At 46.6% G+C, this 21,859-nt stretch overlaps 1 protein-coding gene across 1 annotated transcript in view; it reads left to right on the forward strand.

Moving 5' to 3' along the window:
* The first annotated feature begins 16,108 nt into the window (after positions 1 to 16,108).
* Positions 16,109 to 21,859, forward strand: part of Nol10 (nucleolar protein 10) — a 92,419-nt gene continuing 86,668 nt past the window's right edge. The window contains exons 1-2 of the mRNA XM_047523315.1: positions 16,109 to 16,271; positions 19,657 to 19,702. Of these exons, the coding sequence (XP_047379271.1) occupies positions 16,206 to 16,271; positions 19,657 to 19,702 (112 nt within the window). The 5' untranslated portion in view covers positions 16,109 to 16,205. The remainder of the gene's footprint in view (positions 16,272 to 19,656; positions 19,703 to 21,859) is intronic.

Genomic DNA, 21,859 nt, shown 5'->3' on the forward strand with positions numbered 1-21,859 from the left:
CCCCAGCCCCCAGCCCTGGTCCTTTTATTTTATATTTTGAGACAGGATCTCGCTAAGTTTTTGAGAGCCTTGCTAAGTCGCTGAGGCTGGCCTCAAACTTGCAATCCTCCTGCCCCGGCCTCCGGAGCCACCAGGATTACAGGTGTGTGCCACTGCTCCCAGAGGACCTTTCCTTTTTGTCCTTCCAGTTGCCCACTCCTGGGGCCACACCCTGTACCTTGTCATTGCCTGAAACTACTCCATCTCTGAAATCTTGAATTCCAGTGTCCCTCTCTCGCCAGAGCCTGCTGTACTTCCCATCCCCTAACTGGCTTCCTTCTCAAAAGTTTGTATACCCGCCTCTGCTTTCCCTGGATGTCATCTCTTCCTGCTCTTTTCTGGCCAAGCCTGAGCCTCCATAATGGTCTGCACCTCCCTCTGCCCAGGGTCTTGGGCTGCTGAATCCCCTTCTCCCCCGCCACTCCTGCCCTCCCTGAGGTCAGATGTGGAGCGCCTCTGCCTGCACTCTGGGCTGAGCAGAGCTGGGAAAGACCCGGCAGCAGCGCTGACCACTGCACTCTCCTCCCCTTCCTTCAGCCACTCACCCATTCACACCATCGACAAACACACACTGAGCACCAACCGCAACCCAGGACGGTCCAAGGCTGTGGGATTGAGTCATCATAAAGACAGCCCAGTCCCTGTACCAGCGGACTTTCCTGCTAGTGGGGGAGACAGTAAATGGGTAAATGATTCTTGTCAAAAGACAAAATTGGGGGTGTAGCTCAGTAGTAGCGTGTGCTCCAGGCCTCGGGTTCAATCCCCAGCACCAAAAGTAGAAAACAAGGTGGTTTAATGTTCTAAAGACAAAAAGAACAAACTAGTTTATTGGTCTTAATTGGCTTTATTTTCCATTCGAGAACCAGGCAACGCTGCATTCCATGGAATCGAGTCTGTGCTCAGATAGGCCCAGCTGAGCCTCTCCGAGCCAAGGCCGACGGAGAAGAAACAGCAAAAGCCATGGTCCTTGCAAAGTGACTTTCTGTGTAAGGCGGGATGGAACAATAGAAAAATAACTGACTTATTGGATCAGACTCTGTATCACTTCTTTTTTATTATTTTATTTTATTTTATTTTGGTACTGGGGATTGAAGTGGGGCCCTTAACCACTGAGTCACATCCCCAGCCCCTTTTTGTATTCTATTTAGAGACAGGGTCTCACTGAGCTGTTCAGTGCCTTGCTCAGTTGCTGAGGCTGGTTTGAACTTCCAGTCCTCCTGCCTCAGCCTCCCGAGCTGCTGGGATTATATGCATGCGCCACCAAGCCGAGCTGGTTTGTATCACCTCTTTTTATTGATTGATTGATTGATTATTTTTTGGTACAGTGCTGGGGCTGGAATCCAGGGCCTCACACATGCTGGCGAGCACACTATCTCCGAGCTGCACCCCAACCTCCCCTTTTTCTTATCTCAAAGGATGCTCAGGCCCTCACCACCACACAGCTGGGAATCCTCACCATCTCCCTACCAGTTCCCGGCTTACTTCCTTGGTCTTCTTCTGACCCTTGTCCAGCTGGAGATAAGCTTAACTACTGCCTGGTCCTGAGACCCCTGCTGGCTGCCAGCCAATCTCTCCCCTCCCCTCCCATCGATCTCCTTGGAGGCCCTGGGTCACTGTCTCCACCCAGCCGGCCAGGCACAGGCCCACAGGCCAGGCCGCCGACCTCCTGAAGCTGGTGGTCTGGTGTGGAAGGCAGCAAGGAGGCCAGTGGGCAGGTAAACGAGAAGGACGAAGGCTCGTGTTCCTCTAAGGTGCTTGAAGACGGGGGCGTCGCAGGGCGGTGTCAGCCGGGGGAATCACCAACAACGAGGGTTCTCTCCCAAGGAGGGGGTTCTCTCCCGAGGAGGGCGTTCAGAGTGACCCAGACAGAAGAGGGACAGGGGAGGACCATGTGGGGCCAGAGGCGCGGAGGCTGCAGGGCCGGGAAGCAGCCTGGGGGAGTCTCGGTGGGCCCACCTCCCCTCACCCTCTCCGCGCCCTTGCTCATGACGCTCTTGCCACGTGTGAGCCCAGAGAGGTGGGTCCCGTTACCAGTCCGCCTGCTCCCTTCTGTGACTCCCGTGGCTCCAGATCCGCTCGTCTTCCTGTGTCTGTGGTCACCACCCCGACTCCCCCTGGGTGTTCTTTCCTTTAACATGGTGCTGTCCCTGGTGTCCCTGGGGCTGCCCTCTTACTCTACACTGGAGGTTTAGACCTTTTGGAGGGGCGCCTAAGATTCCTTCGATTCTCTCCTGATCTCTCACCACCCCCCAAAAAAAAGTGCACATTACACACATATGATTTTTTTCATACAACATTATCAAGGGGGGTTGGTTGGGGTCCCCGCACTGTGCCATGTCATGAACTCCAAATTAAGAAGCCTGTGTTGGGGCTGGGGATACAGCTCAGCTGGTAGAGTGCTTGCCTCCCATGCACAAGGCCCTGGGTTCGATCCTGCCTGTTCCAGGGAGATCCCGCCTGCTCCCACGGAACTGTGTCTAACTTCCAAAGCTGGAGGGGTGAAGCGGCAGAGCCCAGAAGGTTAGGGCAGCGAAACTGCTCCTGTGACTCCATGGGGTGGGCAGGCGCCGCTGCACGGTGCTCAGAAGCCCCAGAACACATCACCCCAGGGGAGCCCCGATGGAAGGCATGGACTTTGGGTGATCATACAAGTCAGCTAAGTCTCTCATGGTGACAAAGGTGCTAATGGTGGAGTCAACAGTTGGGGAGGGAGGGGGCATAGGAATAGCCTGTACCACCTTCTCCATTTTGCTGTGAACCCCTTTTCTTTTTTGGAGTACTAAGAATTGAAACCAGGGCACATCTAGCAAAATGCTGTACAACCCCAACCCAATATATTTTTAATTTTTCCAGACAAGGTCTCACTAAGTTGCTGAGGCTGGCCGCCAACTTGTGATCCTCCTGCCTCAGCCTCCCTAGTAGCTGAGATTACAAGCATGTGCACCACACCTAGCTGAGCCATCATCACTCTTGTCAAGAATGGAGCACTATGAGAGGCCAGAAGCCCCTCTGCTCTCTTCGGGCCACTCTTCTCTCCCCACTCTCCAGGGAAATTACCATCCTGACCTCCACCATCAATTAGTTCTGCCTGTCCCAAAAGAATCTCACAGCGTCTCCTCTTCAGGACCTGGCTCCTTCTGTCCAGCATTGTGCCTGGGAGATTCCATGGTCTTGGGTGTGACAGTCACTTTTATTTTCACCATCTGATGCACTGTACCATATTTTGGTGGGCTTCTCTTTCCAGTGTTGGGCCATGATGAATAATGCTGCTGTACACGCCTTTTGGAGAACACGCATACACGTTTCTGTTGTACATATGGAGGAGGGAGACTGCTGGGTCGTCGGGCACATGCTGCTCGACTTATGTAGATCGTTCCGAAGTCTTCCAGAGTGATCGTGCTCAGTCGCATACCCACCATTTTATGTATTTATTTATTTATTTATTTATTTTTTAAGTCTTTCCTCATCTAACATTTTATTTATTTTATTTTTTTATGGTAAACAAATGGGATACATGTTGTTTCTCTGTTTGTACATGGCGTAAAGGCATACCATTTGTGTAATCATAAATTTACATAGGGTAATGTTGTTTGATTCATTCTGTTATTTTTTCCCTTCCCCCACCCCTCTTTTCCCTCTATACAGTCCTTCCTTCCTCCATTCTTACCACCCTCCTTAACCCTAACCCTAAACCTAACCCTAACCCTAACGCTAACCCCTCCCACCCCCCATTATATGCCCTCATCCGCTTATCAGCGAGATCATTCGTCCTTTAGTTTTTTGAGATTGGCTTATCTCACTTAGTATGATATTCTCCAATTTCATCCATTTGCCTGCAAATGCCATAATTTTATCATTCTTTATATACCCGCCATTTTAAATCTTAGCCCTTCTCCTGTGTGTGTAAGGACAGCTCGTGTGGGTCTGGTTCGCGTGTTCCTGGAGACTGATCATATGGAGGACATTTCCCTGTGCTTGTTGGTTATTGGCACACTAGTGTATTTCTATTGGATTCGTGTTCTTATTACCGGGTTCTTGGAGTTCTTTGTGTATCCTGACTACTAGTCCTTCCTCAGGTGGATATTTTGCTTTCTCCCTTCTCTGTGTGTGTGTCCCCCAGGTGTTTTCTTAACCATGCCTCTCGAAGGCCATTCATGTTGTTTCTCTTTACAGCGATGGTGACGGCAGAGTGTTGGCCCAGGTGTGGGCCCCTCTGAGCAGAGGCCCGTGCCGTCACGGGGCCTGGGCACCTCACACGCAGGTCATCTATCGCCTGTTTCCATGGAGCCGACAGCATGGGAGGCCCCAGCCAAGCCACCCGTGAAGCACCTTGCTTTCTTCTGGAATCAGTGGCTTTTGTCTTTTGCTGTAACCCACTCACGACAAGTGCTCTGAGAGGTTAAACATTCACTACTGTCACAGTCCATTATCCGGTGGTGGAAACCAGTGACGACAAGGAGACACAGCTTAACCAGCAATGTCCTCACGAGGTAGAGGCTGTGAAGAGCGTTCAGCTGCAGAAGTGTCACTGGGGACTGCGCTGTCTCCTTGTGGCCAGTGTGTATACCATAGGGGACAGTTAGCCCGTGCTCATTCTCAGCAAATACCCGACAAGGTTCTTATTCAAAGGATTCTGTGTGTTAAACAACCCAATGTCTTCCCCCTGGCAGACAGGAAAGACGCACATGTCTGCACTTGGTTTTATTTATTCAGCTGACAGATGCGTGATTAAGGAGGAAATTAGAATGTGGTAGCGTTCTCTGTTTGTGGCTGGGTTAGGTGTTTACTGTGGTTTGTTTTGGGGCCCAGGATCGAGGAGAGTCTTCACGGTCAAGTCTCAGGGGTCTTCTGGCTGACTTATCGCCACGTTTCCTGGCCTAATTTCTCTCTCTCCAGAACTCCGTGGACTGGTCTGTGTTCTCTCCAGCCTTTTATTCCAATACGTGCAAAGTCTGCGTTTGGTCCGCTAAATGATGAAAGAAAGAAAGTACAAGAGTCAGGGAAGGAAAGAAGTAGGATCGTGAGGTCGTTGTCTACTGTCCTGTGAAAACCAGAGAACTAAGCTGGGCCTGCGGGTAGAGGCCTGTGGTCCAGCTACCAGGAGCTGGAGGAAAGCCTGGTCCACACACTCAGACCAGGTCTCCAAAATAAAATCAGCGCCAGGCCTGGTGGCGCACACCCTGACCCCAGCAACTCATGAGGCAGAGGCAGGAAGGTCACGCATTTGAGGCCAGCCAGAGCAACTTAGCGAGGCCCTTTCTCAAAACACAACAAAAGGATGGGGAGAACTGAGAACGGGCCCATTCCTCAGGACTGCACGCAGACACAGCAGCGGGCTCCTGCCGGGCGTGGAAGAGAGGCAGAGACACATTCTAGCTGACCTGAAAGAATGTCATGTGGGAAGGACGGGAGGACGGCCTCTGGGCGCTGCAAGTGGCTCCAGCTGACAGTGGCCGGAAAGTGGGACCTTCGTCCTGTAATTGTGAAAGAATACATTCTGCCAACGAGAGTGAGCTGGGGAGCTGATTTTTCTCCAGATAAGAACTCACCTGCCTGGCACCTTGGCTTGTCTGTGTGCGGTCCCCTAGAAGAGACTCCAGCTGCGCGGTGCCAGGGCTCTGGCCTACAGAACTGTGAGCTAGTCAACGGGTGTTGTTTTTAGCCACTCTTTGTGGTCATCTGTTACACGGCAATAGAAAACTAATCCAGTTGCTCAGGGTGTTCTTTGTTTTTGTTTTTTGCAGTGCTGGGGGTTGAACTCAGGGCCTCACCCATGAGAAGCAAGTGCTTTACCACTGAGCCCCATGCCCAGCCCCCTGCTCACGGTATTTTAAGGAATGGGAAACATTTAGGTTCGAGCAGAGCTAGGTGATGATTCAGGGAAATGGAGGTGGGTGGGCCTGGTATCCTAGCTGGGCAGGCCTTGGCCAGTTCTCTTGGACGTTCCAGCACTCCAGGGATAATCAGACACAGCAGACAGAGAGACGGGGGTCTGAGCCGCACGGAGAAGACTGAGATCAGCAAGAGTCTGAAGGACAGGAACCAGGTCTTTGGTGACCACCTCGATTAGCATCAGTCTTGCATTCACTCAATAAATACTTCTCTTTGCTTTGCTCCCAGCCCTGCCCAGGCAGCACTCAGATGGACCAAGTGCCCGTGCACAGGGCTGGCAAGGACTCTGAGCAGAGGACGCAGGTGGCAAAGAGCAAGGTCATCTCCAATCAATAGTGCGGGGAAGACAAGAGAACCACCACATGACAGAGGCTGCGTGAGGGGGAGGGGACACTTTGGTCCTCGAAGGCATCTCTGAGGGGCTACATTTCAGCTGGGATCTGGACTGTGCATAGTGTCCAGCCATGGAAAAGTTGGGGTCAGAGGCTGCTGGGCAGAAAGAGCAGCAAGTGCAAAGACCCTGAGGCATGGAAAGCTAGTAAACGGTGGAGGGAGCCACCAGGATGAGGCCGGCCGGGCAGGCTGAAGCCAGGCCGGGTAGGTTCGCGCCAGCGCTGGGAGGGATTTAGATTTAAAGGCGCGTGCTCCGGGGCATTATTTTTATCTCTTCCTTTTATGTCAGATGGAACCCAGTTCCTCACACATGCGAGGCGGGTGCTGAACTACCTAGTCACGTTCACAGCATGATGCACTATTTTTAAAAGCTTGCTCTGAGGGCTGAGGTGAGACCTGACGGCCACTGGGAGGTGTGAACGCTGAAGACCAACCAGCTGGCTCTGGTAGCCGCCAGGCAGCAGGTGGGTGGCTTGGACCAGAGGGTGGCAGTGGTGATGTGGAAATCCAGAAAGTCTACTTCGGAGATAAAGCAGGTAGCACTCTGGTGGATCTGACGTGGAGGTGAACAGGTGAGTAGGTTTGATGATCCCGTTTAACGGGATGGAGAAGATCAGGGAGAGGAAAGATCCAGGGTCTGTGAAGGGTGAGCTGGGTGACCTTTCCATAAGCTTCTTGTAATACTGCCTGGTAAGAAAGTTAAGAAGCACTTTCTAGCCGGATGTGGTGGTGCACACCTGAATCCCAGCGGCTCGTGGGGGCTGAGGCAGGAGGATCGCAAGTTCAAAACCAGCCTCAGAACTTAGCAAAGCCCTAAGCAACTTAGACCCTGTCTCAAAATAAAAGATTAAAAGGGGCTGTGGATGTTGCTCAGTGTTTAAGCACTGCTGGGTTCAATCCAAAAATAAATAAAGCAAGCAAGCAGGTTCTAGAAGAAACAAAGGAGATCCATGGACTGGGTGACAGCCTGACTGGCTCATGTGAGCCGTGTTGCTAGGCTGGTGTGGCCTCTGGAGTGGGCTAGGGCGTGTTCCTGAGGCCCACAAGCCAGGCAGCGGGTGCTGACTCTACCTGGGTCCCCACCCCTTGAAGACTCTGATGAGAGTGCCACCTCTTTTCCAAGAAAGAGCACAGGTCCGGCTCTGCTCATCAACGCTGGGCTTTAGAACAGGAAGCCGATCCCTGGAGTCAGCTGCAGCTCCGGGGACAGTGTGCTGAACAAGCAAGGGAGCCAAAAGCACTCATGCACACTGACCACAGCCCAGAACGTGTATGTAGTGGACACTGTCACCTGTGACTGCACAGCATTTGAACCCCTCTTGTCCAAGGTCCACAGAAGAATCTCAGTGCAAATGCTGCAAACACGGTTTTCGCTTCTCAGCTGCCATGCAGCAGGCAGAGGCAGTGACCTGGGCGAGGCTGGTGGGATGTTCCGTGGGTGTCAGTGGGAGTAAGGCAGGTGAAGAAGACAGCGCTGTCCTGGAGCCGGGGCCGTGGAGGCTGGGGTCTTGGCGATGGCAGCCGACCAGGTCCTGCAGCCCCGCCTCCTGGTTTCTGCACGGTTTCTGAGCTGGCCTCTCGGCCTCCCCCGAGGATCCGTGGGACACTCGACATGCCTTCCACACCTTCCTTTCTTCCTTTTGAATCAACCACTGTGACTGGCCAGGGATATAACCGTAGGACAGAAGGAGGGCAAGAGAAGGAAGAGGAGAAGAAGACAGGGAGAGGCGAGGAGCAAGGGCCCACGTCACTTGGGCCAGCCTTGGATATCTGCCTGTCTGGGGGACACTTGGATGAGTGTGTCTCTCTGTGACCTTTCAAACCTATGGAAAAATTGAGAAAATAGTATTTCTCATAAACTCCTTATAGACCCAACAATCTTAATGTCTTTGGGTAAGTTTCTAATTTGCCAACCCGTGTCTCGTTTTCCTCATCAGCAAAATTGGAAAATTAAAATCACCTCCCTCATAAGACCGGGCTGCAGGTTACGTGAGGTGACTTGTGTAACATTTGACTCAGAATGCCTCTGTGTACACAATGAACTCTGATTATTTTATTAGTGTTATTAAGTCTCTTAACAGACACTCAGGGTGAAGCATTGTCAGCTTCAGAAATCTGATGACAGATCTTATGGTTTGGGTATCCACGGGCAGGATAGTAAATAAAAGATTACAATATGAGATAGTGTTCTTCAAACTTGAATAGTGTTCAGTCTTGTAAGTAGAAATCTTAGGCTGTCAGTGTTGACTTAACTCCTTCTTTACACTCTTTCTTTAAAATTATTTTGGAATAATTTTAGATGTAGATGAAAGTTGGCAAAAATACTGCAGAGAGTTCCTGTTTGCCCTCCTTCTGCTCCCCCTGTGTTAACATAGTAAGTCAGATGGCATTATTTATCCAAACAAAGAAATTCGCTGGGCACGGTGGCACATGCCTGCAAGCTCACGCTTGTAACCCAGAGGCTGAGTCAGGAGGATTGCAAATTCAAGGCCAGCCTCGACAATTTAGTAGGATGGTGTCTCAAAATAAAAACTAAAAAGGAATGAAGATATACCTTGGTGATAAAGTGCCCCTGATTTCAATCCCTAATACCAAAGCAAAGCAAATAAGAAATTAACACTGGCATAATTCTAGTAACTAAAGTGTAGGTTTTCCAAGGTTACCAGTTTTCCTGCTAATGTCTTTTATCTGTTCTGAGATCCAATAGAGGACACTATGTTGCACTTAAGACTTAATTGTTACAGTATACAGTCCTGTGGTCTACTTGGAAATTGTATAGATGACATTTCAAAGGAGATACCCTGTTGGTTTTGACTGGATATTCATATAAACTTTTTAAAGAGATGAGTGATAGAGCTAACCCTTATCTGTAAGTTTTGAATTTATATTGTTTCATCCCATGTACAAAACTGTTCTTTTCTACAAAAAAAAAAAAAAAAAAAACGACTTAATTGTTTGAATTGAGCATGCCTGTAATCCCAAGGACTCAGTAGGATGAAGGAGTAGGATCACATGTTTGAGACCAGCCTCACCAACTTAGCGAGGCCATAAACAACTTAGGGAGATCCTGTCTCGAAAAATAAATAAATAAATAAAATAACTGGGGATGTAGCTCAGTAGTGAAATGCCCCTGGGTTTCAATCCCCAGTACCAAATAAAATAAAAAAGACTTGATGGTTTGTAATTTGTGAAAGATGTGTAAATGTGAGCTAGGGGGTGTAGCTCAGGGGTAGAGCAGTGCTTAGCGTGCACGTAGCCTGGGTGCAATTCCCAGCGCACGTACAAATGAATAAATATAAACTTCACTAGACAACTTACTATGAATTTAGCACTTGCATTAATAAAAACCAAAACAAAATTACACATTATTTTCTAGAAAATCTTTATTGATTTTTTTAAAGCAAAACTTTAAAACTTCAAACTGATATCATTCAAGTTAATTTGATATAAGGATTCACTTTTTTTTTTTTTCAGTATGGGGGACTGAACCCAGGGTCTCCCAACCGCTGGGCAAGCGCTCCAACACAGAAGCACCCCGAGCCCGGGCTTGTTTTGATGAAGGTCAGCTGCCTCTTTGCTAAATGAGTAAGCGGCACTGCTATGACAAGAGGCAGTTGCTTTCTCTGTCCCTACATGCTCGGGTTCTGCTGATGATTCCATTCTTGCCACCCCATCCCTGGCAGCTGCAAGACCTTCTTTTGCACAGTGGGCTGTGACATCATTTGACTTCCCTTGGCTCAAACTTATCCCTTTGACATTAGTTCCTACCATCACCCTCTCCCATTGGGTCAAAGTAGTGGCACGTGACACCTGTGACCTGGAACCTTAAATATGAACTTGGCACTGAATTCAAGCAGCAGCATTTCTCAGAACAAGGCTGAGCAGAGAATCAGATTTGCACATCTCAATTACTAAAAAAGACCATCAAAATAAAAAAACACCCTGAAGGTTATTTGGGGAATGTACCTATAAAACTCTGGTGTGAGAAACAGTGCAGTAAGATCACACATGGGGAGACCCTGACATCTGGGGGTCCTGGAGGGGAAGGAGGGTGCCTGAGCGTTACCCAGGTGTGTAAAGTGGGGGAAGTTTTCTCTGTCTCTTGTTTAGTTATGAGATGGGCTCTTGCTACCCAGGCTGGTCTTGAACTCTTGGACTCAGGAGATCCTCCTGCCTCAACCTTCCCAGTAGCTGGGGCTGCATGTACATGCCACCTCACCTGGCCAAGGAGGGTGTTCATAGTAGCTAGAAGAGCAGGAGGAAAGGCAGGAAGGGTGTGAGGAAGGGTCTCAAGGTTTTCCTTTCTTTTTCTTTTGGTACTAGAGTTGGAACCCAGGCGTGCTCTACCACTGAGCTATAGCACCGGTCTCTTTTTTTTTTTGAGACAGGGTCTTGCTAAGTTGCTTAGGGACTTGCTAAATTGCTGGGGCTGGCCTCAAACATGTGATCCTCCTGCCTCAGCCTCCCAAGTTGCTGGAATTACAGGTGTGCTCCACAAGGCCCAGCTCTCATGTTTTCCAAGTTGTAACTCTGATTTGGGAAGAGTGTGGTGAGTGGCAGGAGGTAGGTGGCAGCATGAGACACAGGCTGGGAAAGGAAGATGGGGCCATGTGCCGAAGGATCTGGAGCCACCCAAGTCTTCATATGTGTTCTTTTGTCTGTAGGAGAATTGAAGAGTTTTGAGTAGCAGTGTGCCACGATCAGACTTGCCTGGTAGAGATGCTCTCGTGACAGAAGTCCAGGAAAAGGGATCACACCAGACCTCCGGTGGCAGTGGGAGCAGAGGAGACGAATCTGCCCACTGGCCACAGAGGTAAAGAACTCGCAGAGGAATCCCAAATGTTATTTGAAGGTTTCTGGAAGGGTAACTAATACCAGAACATTTTGGGTTGGTTAGAGTCTATAAACTGCTAATTTTTTCTTTTCTTTTGGTTCCTTACTAACCAAGGTGTGCGTAGTGTTCATGCTGTCTTTTTAAATGTACTGTGTTTTGCTAAATTTAAAAATCTAAGGTGCAGCGACAGTGTCTGTAGTCCCAGTTACTCAGGAGAACGAGGCAGGGAAGTCACTTGAGCCTGGAGTTCAGGTCCAGTGTGGGCAACTCAGTGAGATGAGTCTCTTAAAAATAGTGATAAAGTAAAAGTTCATTAACTATAATCTGGACCCTTACTTCCTACACCACTAGAGGAGAAAACACAGCCAATTAAACATACTGGTACACAGGACACATCCTGATTTCTGGTTTGTTAAAAACAGACTAGACTCAGCAATTAGCAGCATAAACTCTAGATTTTCAGAGCAACCCTCTGAAGAGGGTATTTTTAGCATCCTCATCTAAGAAATGAGGATGCAGAGGCAGAGAGGGTTGGGTTAACGTGCTCTCACAGGTAGCAGGAGGCAAGTCCAGTGCTCAGAGTGAGGCAGTGTGGTGCACCTTGCCCAAGAACAGCATCTCGTCCAGCACTATGGTCAAGTTCATTGCTACCTGGGGACTGGATGCTGTGTTAGACACGGTACTAGACACATTACATCTGCATTACAGCCTTGTCCTTGATAGAAGCAACCCAGCAGAGAAGTAGGTCAAACCCTCAGGCCAGTGTGATTGGGAGAGGAAGCTGCTCTGGCTCTCGGACCCAGCACAACTCATTTTATCTTGGAGAAAATGCTATGTTCCCTGGGATGTGGTTCCTGACACTTCACTGTACCACTCCTGGAGAGACAAGAGTAGAAGAGTTTGACACCACAAGGAACCATGGGCCCCGAGCCATGCTGTTTTCAATATCACCGAGGCTGGACTGCATGGAATGTGAGGCAGGGTGGGATGAGGAGTGTCAAGGTCTTGAAACCCGGGCGATGATGGTATTGGGGGTGGGCCCTTACAATGGGAACGGCTCTCTTGTAAAATGGGTCCAAGGGCGCTCCTCATCCCCTCTGCCCTGAGGTCAGGGTGAGAAGATGTCTATGAAGGAAGCAGGTCCTCGTCAGATACCAGAACTGAGGCCTCTTGGTCTTCCCCGCCTCCAGAATGGGGAAGTTTCTGTTGTTTTAAACCATGCAGTTCAAGGTGTTCTCTTATAGCAACCAGAAGGGACTGAGACAAGGAGACCACTGGTTCATATTTACTACGAGTGCCCCATAGGCCAGGCACTGGGCACACAGAAGTGAACAGGTCCAGTCCCGTCATCAACTCTGTATGAAGGAGAGAGGTCACCTTGTAATCCACGAAGATAACTGCCACAGATTTGCTTCAAAATCACCTAGAATAATCCAAGAGCGAGGCCGGGCATGTGGTCCATGCCTATCATCCCAGCGACTGGTGGGAGTGGGGGTGAGTGGTCAGGGTCTGAGGCAGGAGGATAGCAAGTTTGAGACCAGCTTGGGAAACAGTGAGACCCTGTCTCAAAATAAAAAGGGCTGGGGGTATAGCTCAATGGTAGAATGCCTGCAGTACCACAAGAAACAGAAAAATCCAAGGACGAGGGAGTAGTGAGGGAACCTCTTAAACAAGATGGGTCCTGCGTGGATTGCAGAAGCCCGGGATGGTACGTGTGAGTGTGGGACACCATCCTACATTCCCATAGTTACCAAAAGGATGGAGAAAGGAAGTGACAGAGTGACAGACACATTCAAAGAGTCCATCCCAAGACTAATAAAGATTTACAGGCTCTTTAAAAATGACACTTTTATTTGCCTTGAGGTGATCTGGTGGCCTGAGAAAACATTTGTGTCTGAAGGCAACTACCCAGTGTAGACATTTAATACAGTGCTACTTTCAAGTTCACTATTAGTGCATTTGCAGGGTGTACTCGGTAATAAAAGCGTATCAGTCAGGAAAATCGAAATTGCTATAAAGGTATTTATGGAGGGAAGCATAAGATAACAAGTAAAATATTTAGCAGGCGAGTTTTGAGGAACGGGTGGGGCTTGGGTAGGAGGACCTGAGAGGCATTATAGGGTCCAGGTCAACAAAGATTCAAAGCCTGAATGATGATACTACCACGAATGAAGCAGCAGGCCCATCCATGGATTTGGAAATAGAGTTGAATCAAGTGAGGCCAGGAGGTCAGGGGCCCTTGATTATCAAAATCAGGAGTAGGCTGTACCTAGAAATTCACCTACAACACTTGCAAGCACTTAGTAACACAATTCTAAGTGCTTTGTAGTCCTGTGGGCTTTTACAACACATTCTTGAGTAATAAAATCGTGTGTAAAATTATTCAAGCTTTCTTTAAAGTCATCCTGCATATTTTGGAAAATACGTGTTTTCTATCGTTATGCCTTGTTTGACAGGCCAATTTTATCCCTGCAGAGCCTTCGGTCTGTCAAGGCACTCTGACTCCCCGTGGAGGGCATGCCTGGGGACTTCCTCAAAGAAAGTCTCAGGCAGAAGGTAGAATTTGGAAGGGAACTTCAGAGATGGTTATAACAGGGGGGGAAAAAAAAAACTTTTTTGAGTGACATGGAGCGAGCATGTAGGTTAATCTGTGAGGTCAGTGATTGCTGAAGAAAGCAGATGGCAGCCCCATTAATCACCAGTCGCTCAGTCCAGAAGTCCTTACCCTGCTATGTGTCAATAGAATAAGGCATGTTCTAAAATTGATTGTGGTGATGGTTGCACAACTCTGAGGATACAAGAGCTCATTACTTTGTATACTTTTTGTGTGTGTTGCTGGGGATTGAATCTGCATGCCAGGTAAGAGCTCTATTACAGAGCTACATCCCCAGTTCTGTATGCTTTAAATAGATTATTTTTATGTTAAAAAAGGAAATGCTAGTGGCATTTGGATGGATTTTGTATTTATTTAGTTATATAGCATTTATTTTCAGCTTTATTTTACAAACACTTCCATGATTATTATGTGCCATGCGCTGGACTCTAAGCACTTTACAAAAGAATATATTTCATCCTCATAATAACACTGTGAAGTGGATACTGTTATCTCCATTTTACACAGGCACAGAGGCACCCAGAGGTTACTTAAGGTCATTCAACTAAAAATGGCAGTCAGGATTTGAACCCTGCCAGACTGGTTCCAGAGTCAGATCTTCAGTGTTCTATTATAGTAATTTCACATTTAGGTCTTTATGGAACAACCAAATTGTTCTTTTATAGTGACTGCACTTTACATTCCTACTAGCAACATATGAGGGTTCACATTTCTATTATGTTGCCTTTTCCAACCACATTTGCACTTAACTATGAGGGTCTTGGATTTGTGTAAAAAGGACAGAGATTGGAAACTTATCCTTACTTACAATGCTAAATGTAAATATTTGATAATGCCTAATAAAGACCAGACATTGCCAGGTACTGGGTGGTGGTGGATGGGCAGGGTAGAGAATGTGGACAAAGGACATACAGTTCATTCAAAACTCTCAGTCTAATACTGGTGCAAGGGGGATGAAATGATATACTTGGGTTTTAGGAAATATGGTAGTGAAAGGATTTTCAAAGAAGGATATAGGGAGATCAGTTGGAAATGTGATAATCCAAAAATGATGGATATTTGAACTTGGGCAGGAGGAGTGAAAACAGAATTGAGTTTTGAAGGACTATTTCAGAATTAAAAATGACAGGTTTAGATACTGAGTGTGGGGACCAGAGAGAGGAGTGAAGACACTGCTAATACAATTAACCAAGAGAGAGCACAGTAGAAGGTTGAGAGCTCAGCTGAGGAAGGTAGTTGGACAGGTTAGGTGTTGGGCTGACTGGGATCTGGACATACCAAGTTTTTATAAGCAATGCTTTTTTCCTTGAAGTGAGGGCTAATCTAGCAATACAATAGTAGGGTTACCATGCATTTTGGGACACTGAACCTTGAATCCACTTATTTCTCCAATCTATGATTTGGAAAAATGCCAACCCTGCTTAGTAAGGGAAGTGGGTACCGTTCTGCTTTCAAAAGGCCTAGTGTTAGCCTGCACTTGCCCCTGCAGTTTTTATCTAGCTAAGAATTCTCAAGTCCTCCTACTTAGACAACAGTAGAGGCAGTTCTCTATGTAGTAACAATCAGCATAGAAGCTTGTGAACACTTTTAGAAAATGAGAAATACGGTACTGAGTTGTGCTGTCGGGCTAGCTCACCGCCTCAAAAGACATCAGGTTCAAACACACTTTTCCCGCCAATCTTTTTTTTTTTTTTTTATTACTATTTTCTTTTTTCTGTTTGCTTTCTTCTTTTATTTGCTTCATCTGCAGATGAATGTTAAGTACCGACAGGAACATCTAACTCGCCCCGCACCCGGTGCAGGGGATGAACGCGGGCCTCGAGCCTGCTAGGAAAGCCTCTGCCAGTGAGCTGCGCCCCCGGCCTTCCCCCACCCTCCATTTTACTTTGAGACCGGGCCTCGCCAAGCTGCAGAGACTGGTCAGGAACCACGATCCCACTGCCCCAGTCTCCCAAGCAGCCGGGACCACTAGCGGGCGCCTCCGCGCTGGACCAGCACTACATTTTTGAGGGCCATGTATTCCTAACGTGCAGAAACGCCGGAGGAAGGCAAGAGGAACCAAAAACCCACGTCCACTCGGAATCCGCCCGGTGGGCGTCGTCGCTGACCCCACCCGCCCCTGCCCGGGAACGCGACACCTAGAAGACCACTGCCTGCCGCCCCGGGAGTTGAGAGGAGAAAGAGCAGGGTCCGCCATGCCAGCCCCTGCCTCCCCGCCGGGCCTCGCCGGTTCTCCCAGCCGCACCCCAACGGAGATTCACAACACCCTCTTCCGGGAAGTGCGCGTCCCGGCCCCGGAAGTGCGTCATCACCCGGCGCCAGCCGCCGCACGCCCTGCCCCGCGCCGCGCGGTGCCCGGGATTCCCTTGCTGTGCGGCTCAGGTGCCACAGGAATAGGGGCTGCAGCTAGCGCCCCCGCTTCTCGGTGCCAGCATGCAGGTCTCCAGCCTCAACGAGGTGAAGATTTACAGTCTCAGCTGCGGCAAGTCCCTTCCTGAGGTGAGTCCGCCCACGCCCCCTCACTGGCACTCTCGGGGGCGAGCGTTCCTCGCCCGGCAGCCGCCGCTCTCCTTAGTCCTGGACCTGGCCTCGGCCTGATTTATCTGGGCCTTTTCGGTCCCCGATTCGTGGAGGCCCAGAGGCGGGTGGCTGTGAGCTGGGAGTCTGGTCGATCCTGGTAAAGAAGGACGCTACTGTCACCGCGCCAGAAACTGGACCGAGAGGTGATCAGGGTCGATGAACTTTGCTGGAATTTTTGTGAAGTTCTCCAAACAGACGACGCGTCCCTTTGGGCTTCTGTGCGTGTCTACAGTCATGGCCACGCCGAGCAGGAAAACGTGGATAGATCGGTTGACAGATATCTCTTCCCTCATTTTAACGTCCTCCCGGTTTTCATACCCGTTCATCAGCTGTTTGTTGAGCTCCTATTAAATGCGAGATCCTAGGGTCACAGCACTGGACAAAGGGGATCCAGACTTTACACTCTCAGCATTTATGGTGTAGAGGACAGTGTCTTCGAATCTTGCTGAACTTGATTCCATAGTGTTACTAGAACGTCAGAGACAGAAGGGGCTTGGACAAATGGGTAATACTCCTCCAGTCTTTTCATGTTTGAAGTGTGCAACTGAGATCTAGCCAGGGGAAAGATGACTTATCCATGGTCACACACTAGACTTTGAAGCTTGGTTTTTAGTTCTTTTAAGTGATGGTCAAGCCTCTGTTCAAGCACTTCCAAAGGGAAACTTTTTGTGGAAGCTCATTTCCATTTGCAGGTCTCCAATCTCAGGGAGTTGAAAATTTATAGTCTCAGCTCAAAATTCTCAAGACTGTGCACTTGTCAGAAAGTAGTTTCCAAATGTACTGCTTGCTAGTATACCACTATAATACTAGTAATTCCTCATCTTCCAGTTGTTCTTCACACAGGTGATCTTTCTTATTTTGTATTTTCATTGTGCTTATTTGTTGAGAGTTAGTATGTGCAGAGAATTCCATTTTTGTTTTTTTGCTATCCTGGGGATTGAACTTAGGACCCTATGCATGCTGGGCAAGGGGCAAACCCTCTACCATTGGGCCATGTCTCCAGCCAAGGCAGCTCTATGTGTTAAGGTACATAGTGAATGTGTTAGATAAAGATCCCTGTTGGGGAAGAGGATAATAAATGAATGAGCAAATGAGAAGACAATTTCAGATGATACAAAGTGCTTTCAGTGATGAATGGCTGGGAGTGGGTAAGGAATGAGCAAAAACAAAAAAAGTTTTATTTTTAATACTGAAAGTTTGAAGCTCTAATAAACCTTGAAAACCTTGAGTAGTAAATAGTTGTATATATTTTAGCATTACCTCCTTCAAATGTAAAGGCAAATCGGGTCTTTTTTTTCTTTTCAGCAAGAGAGAGGTCCCTATGCAGTGAGAGACAAGGTCACCAGCATCCCCAGAATTTGCTTGCTTTTGCTTTCTTGTGTGTGTGGGGGTGCTAGGTTTCTGATTAAATTATTTGGTAAGGTATGGTTATTTTCTGTTTTATACTGAGGATGCTTTACCAGCCTCTCATTTTTTATTTTGAGACAGGGTCTTTCTAAGTCACCCACACTGCCCTGGAACTTGTAATCCTCTTTCCTCAGCCTCCTGAGTACTTGGGATGACAGCATGCACCACCACACGTAGTGTAATTCTTTATTAGCTATAATTTTATAGAATATTGAGAGGATGACTTAATTTAGTGAAAACTTTTGGTTCTTTGATGAACTTTAAAAACACTTTTGGCCTTTTTTTCCCTTGTCCCATGCTGACTCCTTTTCCTGTGTGCTGTCAGTGTTTATAGAAACTCCTGTATGAACTTTCCTTTCTTCCCATCTTCACTGCATTGAAGAATTCCTGGCCTTCCAGGTCCCAGGCCCCCAGGTAGAAGGAACTCCCCTTTGCCCCACACTCATTTGTTCAGGAAGGATGAGATCTATGATTGTCTGAAATTTCTCCTTTGTGATCAAAACTTCTAAGAATTGTGAGCAGACTTCTAAGAATTGTATTCTGGTATTTGGTGGGGGGCACCTTGGTAATGTACCTTTGTTCTGCTTGTGTTAAATTGATGTGAAAGAACACATTGAATGCCCCAAAATAAATTCAACATAACATTTAATTAAAATGTTACTGCCTAAAGTAAAATCAGAGCAATACAATCACTGGCATAAATCTGCTTCAGTCCACTAAACACAAAGGCAAGAGGAAGCTCTGGCTCAAACCCAGGCTCTTCAAAGTATTATTCTGTTCTGCATGTAGACACTGCCTCAGATGTCACATTTAGGGACCTGAGTGGTAAGTCTGTATAACCAGAGAGGCCTAAAGATTATGCTGTCATGTCTAATAAGGGGTATACATTGACTTGTGCTTTTAGAGGAGACACATGGTCATTTTTCTTTTGCTTTTCTTTTTCTCCTTTAGGGCAGAGTTTCTTCACCATTATTGACATATTGACATTTTGAACGGGTCAGTTCTTTGTTGCTGGGGCCTGTCTTATGCATTTATCATAGGATGTTTGGCATTGTTCCTGGCCTGTACCTGCTACATGCCAGGAGGGTAACCCCCCCACCCCAGTTGTGACAACTGTATTTTCAGGAATTGCCAAATGCCCTTTGGGGAGCAAAATTGCCCTGGTTAGGAACCATTGGTGTAGGATAATCATAATTTGACAAGTGCTTCCTTATTGTCACTTGATCAGGCAGCAGAATTGAGCCACTTGCTAGGTTGGGGTATAGAACAAAACCGGATGTCAGTGAGTATGACTGTAAAGCATAACATTTATTTATTAGCCAGCGTCAACTATTTGGCCAGTTATTTATCAGTTTTATTCTTTATGAAAAAGAGGTATTTCAGATTTTCTCTTTTTATGTAATATTCTCACTTACTAGATGTAGTTATTACATACATGAGTTATAACACATATTTGAGGCTTACTACTTTTCCTTAGGTTGGTTAGATGAGTTAGTTTTCTTTCATGTGAAACAGAAGTTTGAGAAACTCATTGTCTAATATATGTATGCATATACAAGAAAAAATCCAGAATATCTCTTAACAGTAGTAGTATTAGGATCACAGAATATTTCCATCTTCCGTGTTGCATATTCCTGTCAGGCTTGAATTTTCTAGTATGAGTAAGTATTACTTTTTTTTTTTTTTCTTTTATTTTTTTGTAGTTGTAGATGGGCAGCATGCCTTTATTTTATTCATTTATTTATATGCGGTGCTAAGAATCGAACCCAGTGCCTCACACATGCTAGGCAAGTGCTCTACCACTGAGCCACGACCCCAGCCCCAAGTATTACTTTTGTAAGCAGAAAATAATTTAGGTAAATTTGTCTTAAAATATAATCTCTTCATTTTCTTTAAGTGGCTGTCTGACAGGAAAAAGAGAGCACTGCAGAAGAAAGATGTTGGTGAGTATTGTCTCTTCCTGCTTCAGTGACATTAGTGATCCATATTACAGAGCTCTCACTCGTCCACTGTTGTCATATAGAAGTGAGGAGTTACAAAATGCAAAGGGATTAATATAGTGGAAAATGAACACTTTTGCCTTTTTCTTTTTAAGAAACTTTTTTGTTGCATTCGATATGGTCCTGGGAGGTTTGGGATTTGATTTTATTCTACTTCAAAACTAATAAATTAGCCTCTTGCTTCCTGGGTCAGAGATAGGGAGTTTATTACTCACAGCACAACAAATGTAATGAGCGTCAGCATACTTGTGCCAATTTCCACTTGAGTCCCATGGGGATATTCAGCACCATGCAGATGGATGCTCCCTACACGGTGGATTTGGGTTGCAACTGAGACAACCTGAGCTGGGATTGCTACTGCTTTTATAGCAGGCAGTAAGGAAGTCTGCTCTGTCCAGAGGGGCATATGACTGCATCTGTCAGGTAACCCTGAGAAATGTCTACATATAATAGTGGCAGTGCCATGCAGTCTTGCCACAGGCAGCAAGATGTATGAGAACACAGGCCCAAGGAGGACCAGCTCTCCCAGCGTTCAACAGTTGAATAATTTCTTTGTTCCCCAGTGCATCAAGATCTTTTTCTGTTAAATCCATTTGTCTGTTTTTGAGATAACAAGCATTTTTTTTTCTGAACAAAAGAATTGCACACAATGTACGAACATAAATAGCAAAAGATCATTGCAGAAGATTTTTATTCTTTTGTAATTATAATTTTTTCCCACGTTTTGGTGCATTATAGTTGTAATGCCCTGATGGGAAGACTTTGAGTCTTTAACTTAATGGCAGCAGGGAAAATCAGAATGTAAGATTAATTCATAAATCATTTTGGTGGACAAATTTTCTTTAAATTTTCTCTATTACAACTTATCATAGATGAAGGATTTATCTTTCTTTTTTTTTTGGTACCAGAGATTGAACCCAGAGGTACTTAACCACTGAGACACATCCACAGCCCGTTTTATTTTTTTATTTTGAGACAGGGTCTCTCTAAGTTGCTAGGGCCTTGCTAAGTTGCTGAGGCTGGCTTTGAACTTGTGATAACTCCTACCTCAGCCTCCTTAGCCTCTGGGATTACAGATGTGTGCCGCCATGCCTGACTTTCCCTTATATTTTATTTAAAACTAAGTGTATAAAAATAAAAAATTGAACAGTTTCTGGATGTAGAGTAAAGATCGCAAGGTAAGAATAGATTTTATATAGTACTAAGGTTAGAAAATTAGGTTTTTAAGTCAAAAGAAAACAAAAATTACTGCTTTAATACTTACAGATTTTGATTATATCTGATTAGTCCACGCCCTCCTTCTCATGTGTAACAAAATGGATTCATGGGGCTGGGGTTGTGGCTCAGTGGTAGAGCACTTGCCTAGCACATGTGAAGCACTGGGTTTGATTCTCAGCACTACATAACAAAATAAATAAATAAATAAATAAAATAAAGTTATTTTTTAAAATCCTTTTAAAAAGCAAACAAATAGAAAACTGGATTCACATTATTTAGGGAGAATTTTTTTTTAATTATTTTAAATGGACACAATATCTTTATTTTATTTATTTATTTTTATGTGGTGCTGAGGATCGAACCCAATGCCTCACATATTTGAGATAAGCGCTCTACCCCTGAGCCACAGCCTCAGCCCAAGAAAATTGTTAATGGACTATTTCTTCCAACCCATTGCAGAACTAATATGTAGTTTTTTTTTTTTTTTCGTGTAAGGGATTGAACCCAGGACCTTGTGCTGCTAAGTTAGCATTGAGTTATACCCCATTTACCCCAAGATCCTCCTTGTCTCTCTCCTTTTTTTTTTTTTAAGGTACCAGGGATGGAACTCAGGGGTACTTGACCGCTAAGCCACCTCCCTAGCCCTATTTTGTGTTTTATTTAGACACAGGGTCTCACTAAGTTGCATAGGGCTGCTGTTGCTGAGGCTGTCTTTGAAACTTGAAAACCTTCTGCCTCAACATCCTAAGCTGCTGGGATTACAGGTGTGTGCCACTGCACTGGCCCTCCTTGACTCTTATGTTTGAGTGTAATAAGACAGCAGTGTGTTGTAGAGTGATAAATAGTGTTTGCAGCAGGCGAAAGTGTTAGCATAGCAACCAG

Source organism: Sciurus carolinensis, chromosome 13, assembly GCF_902686445.1.
Source record: "Sciurus carolinensis chromosome 13, mSciCar1.2, whole genome shotgun sequence".
Classification (NCBI taxonomy): Eukaryota; Metazoa; Chordata; class Mammalia; order Rodentia; family Sciuridae; genus Sciurus; species Sciurus carolinensis.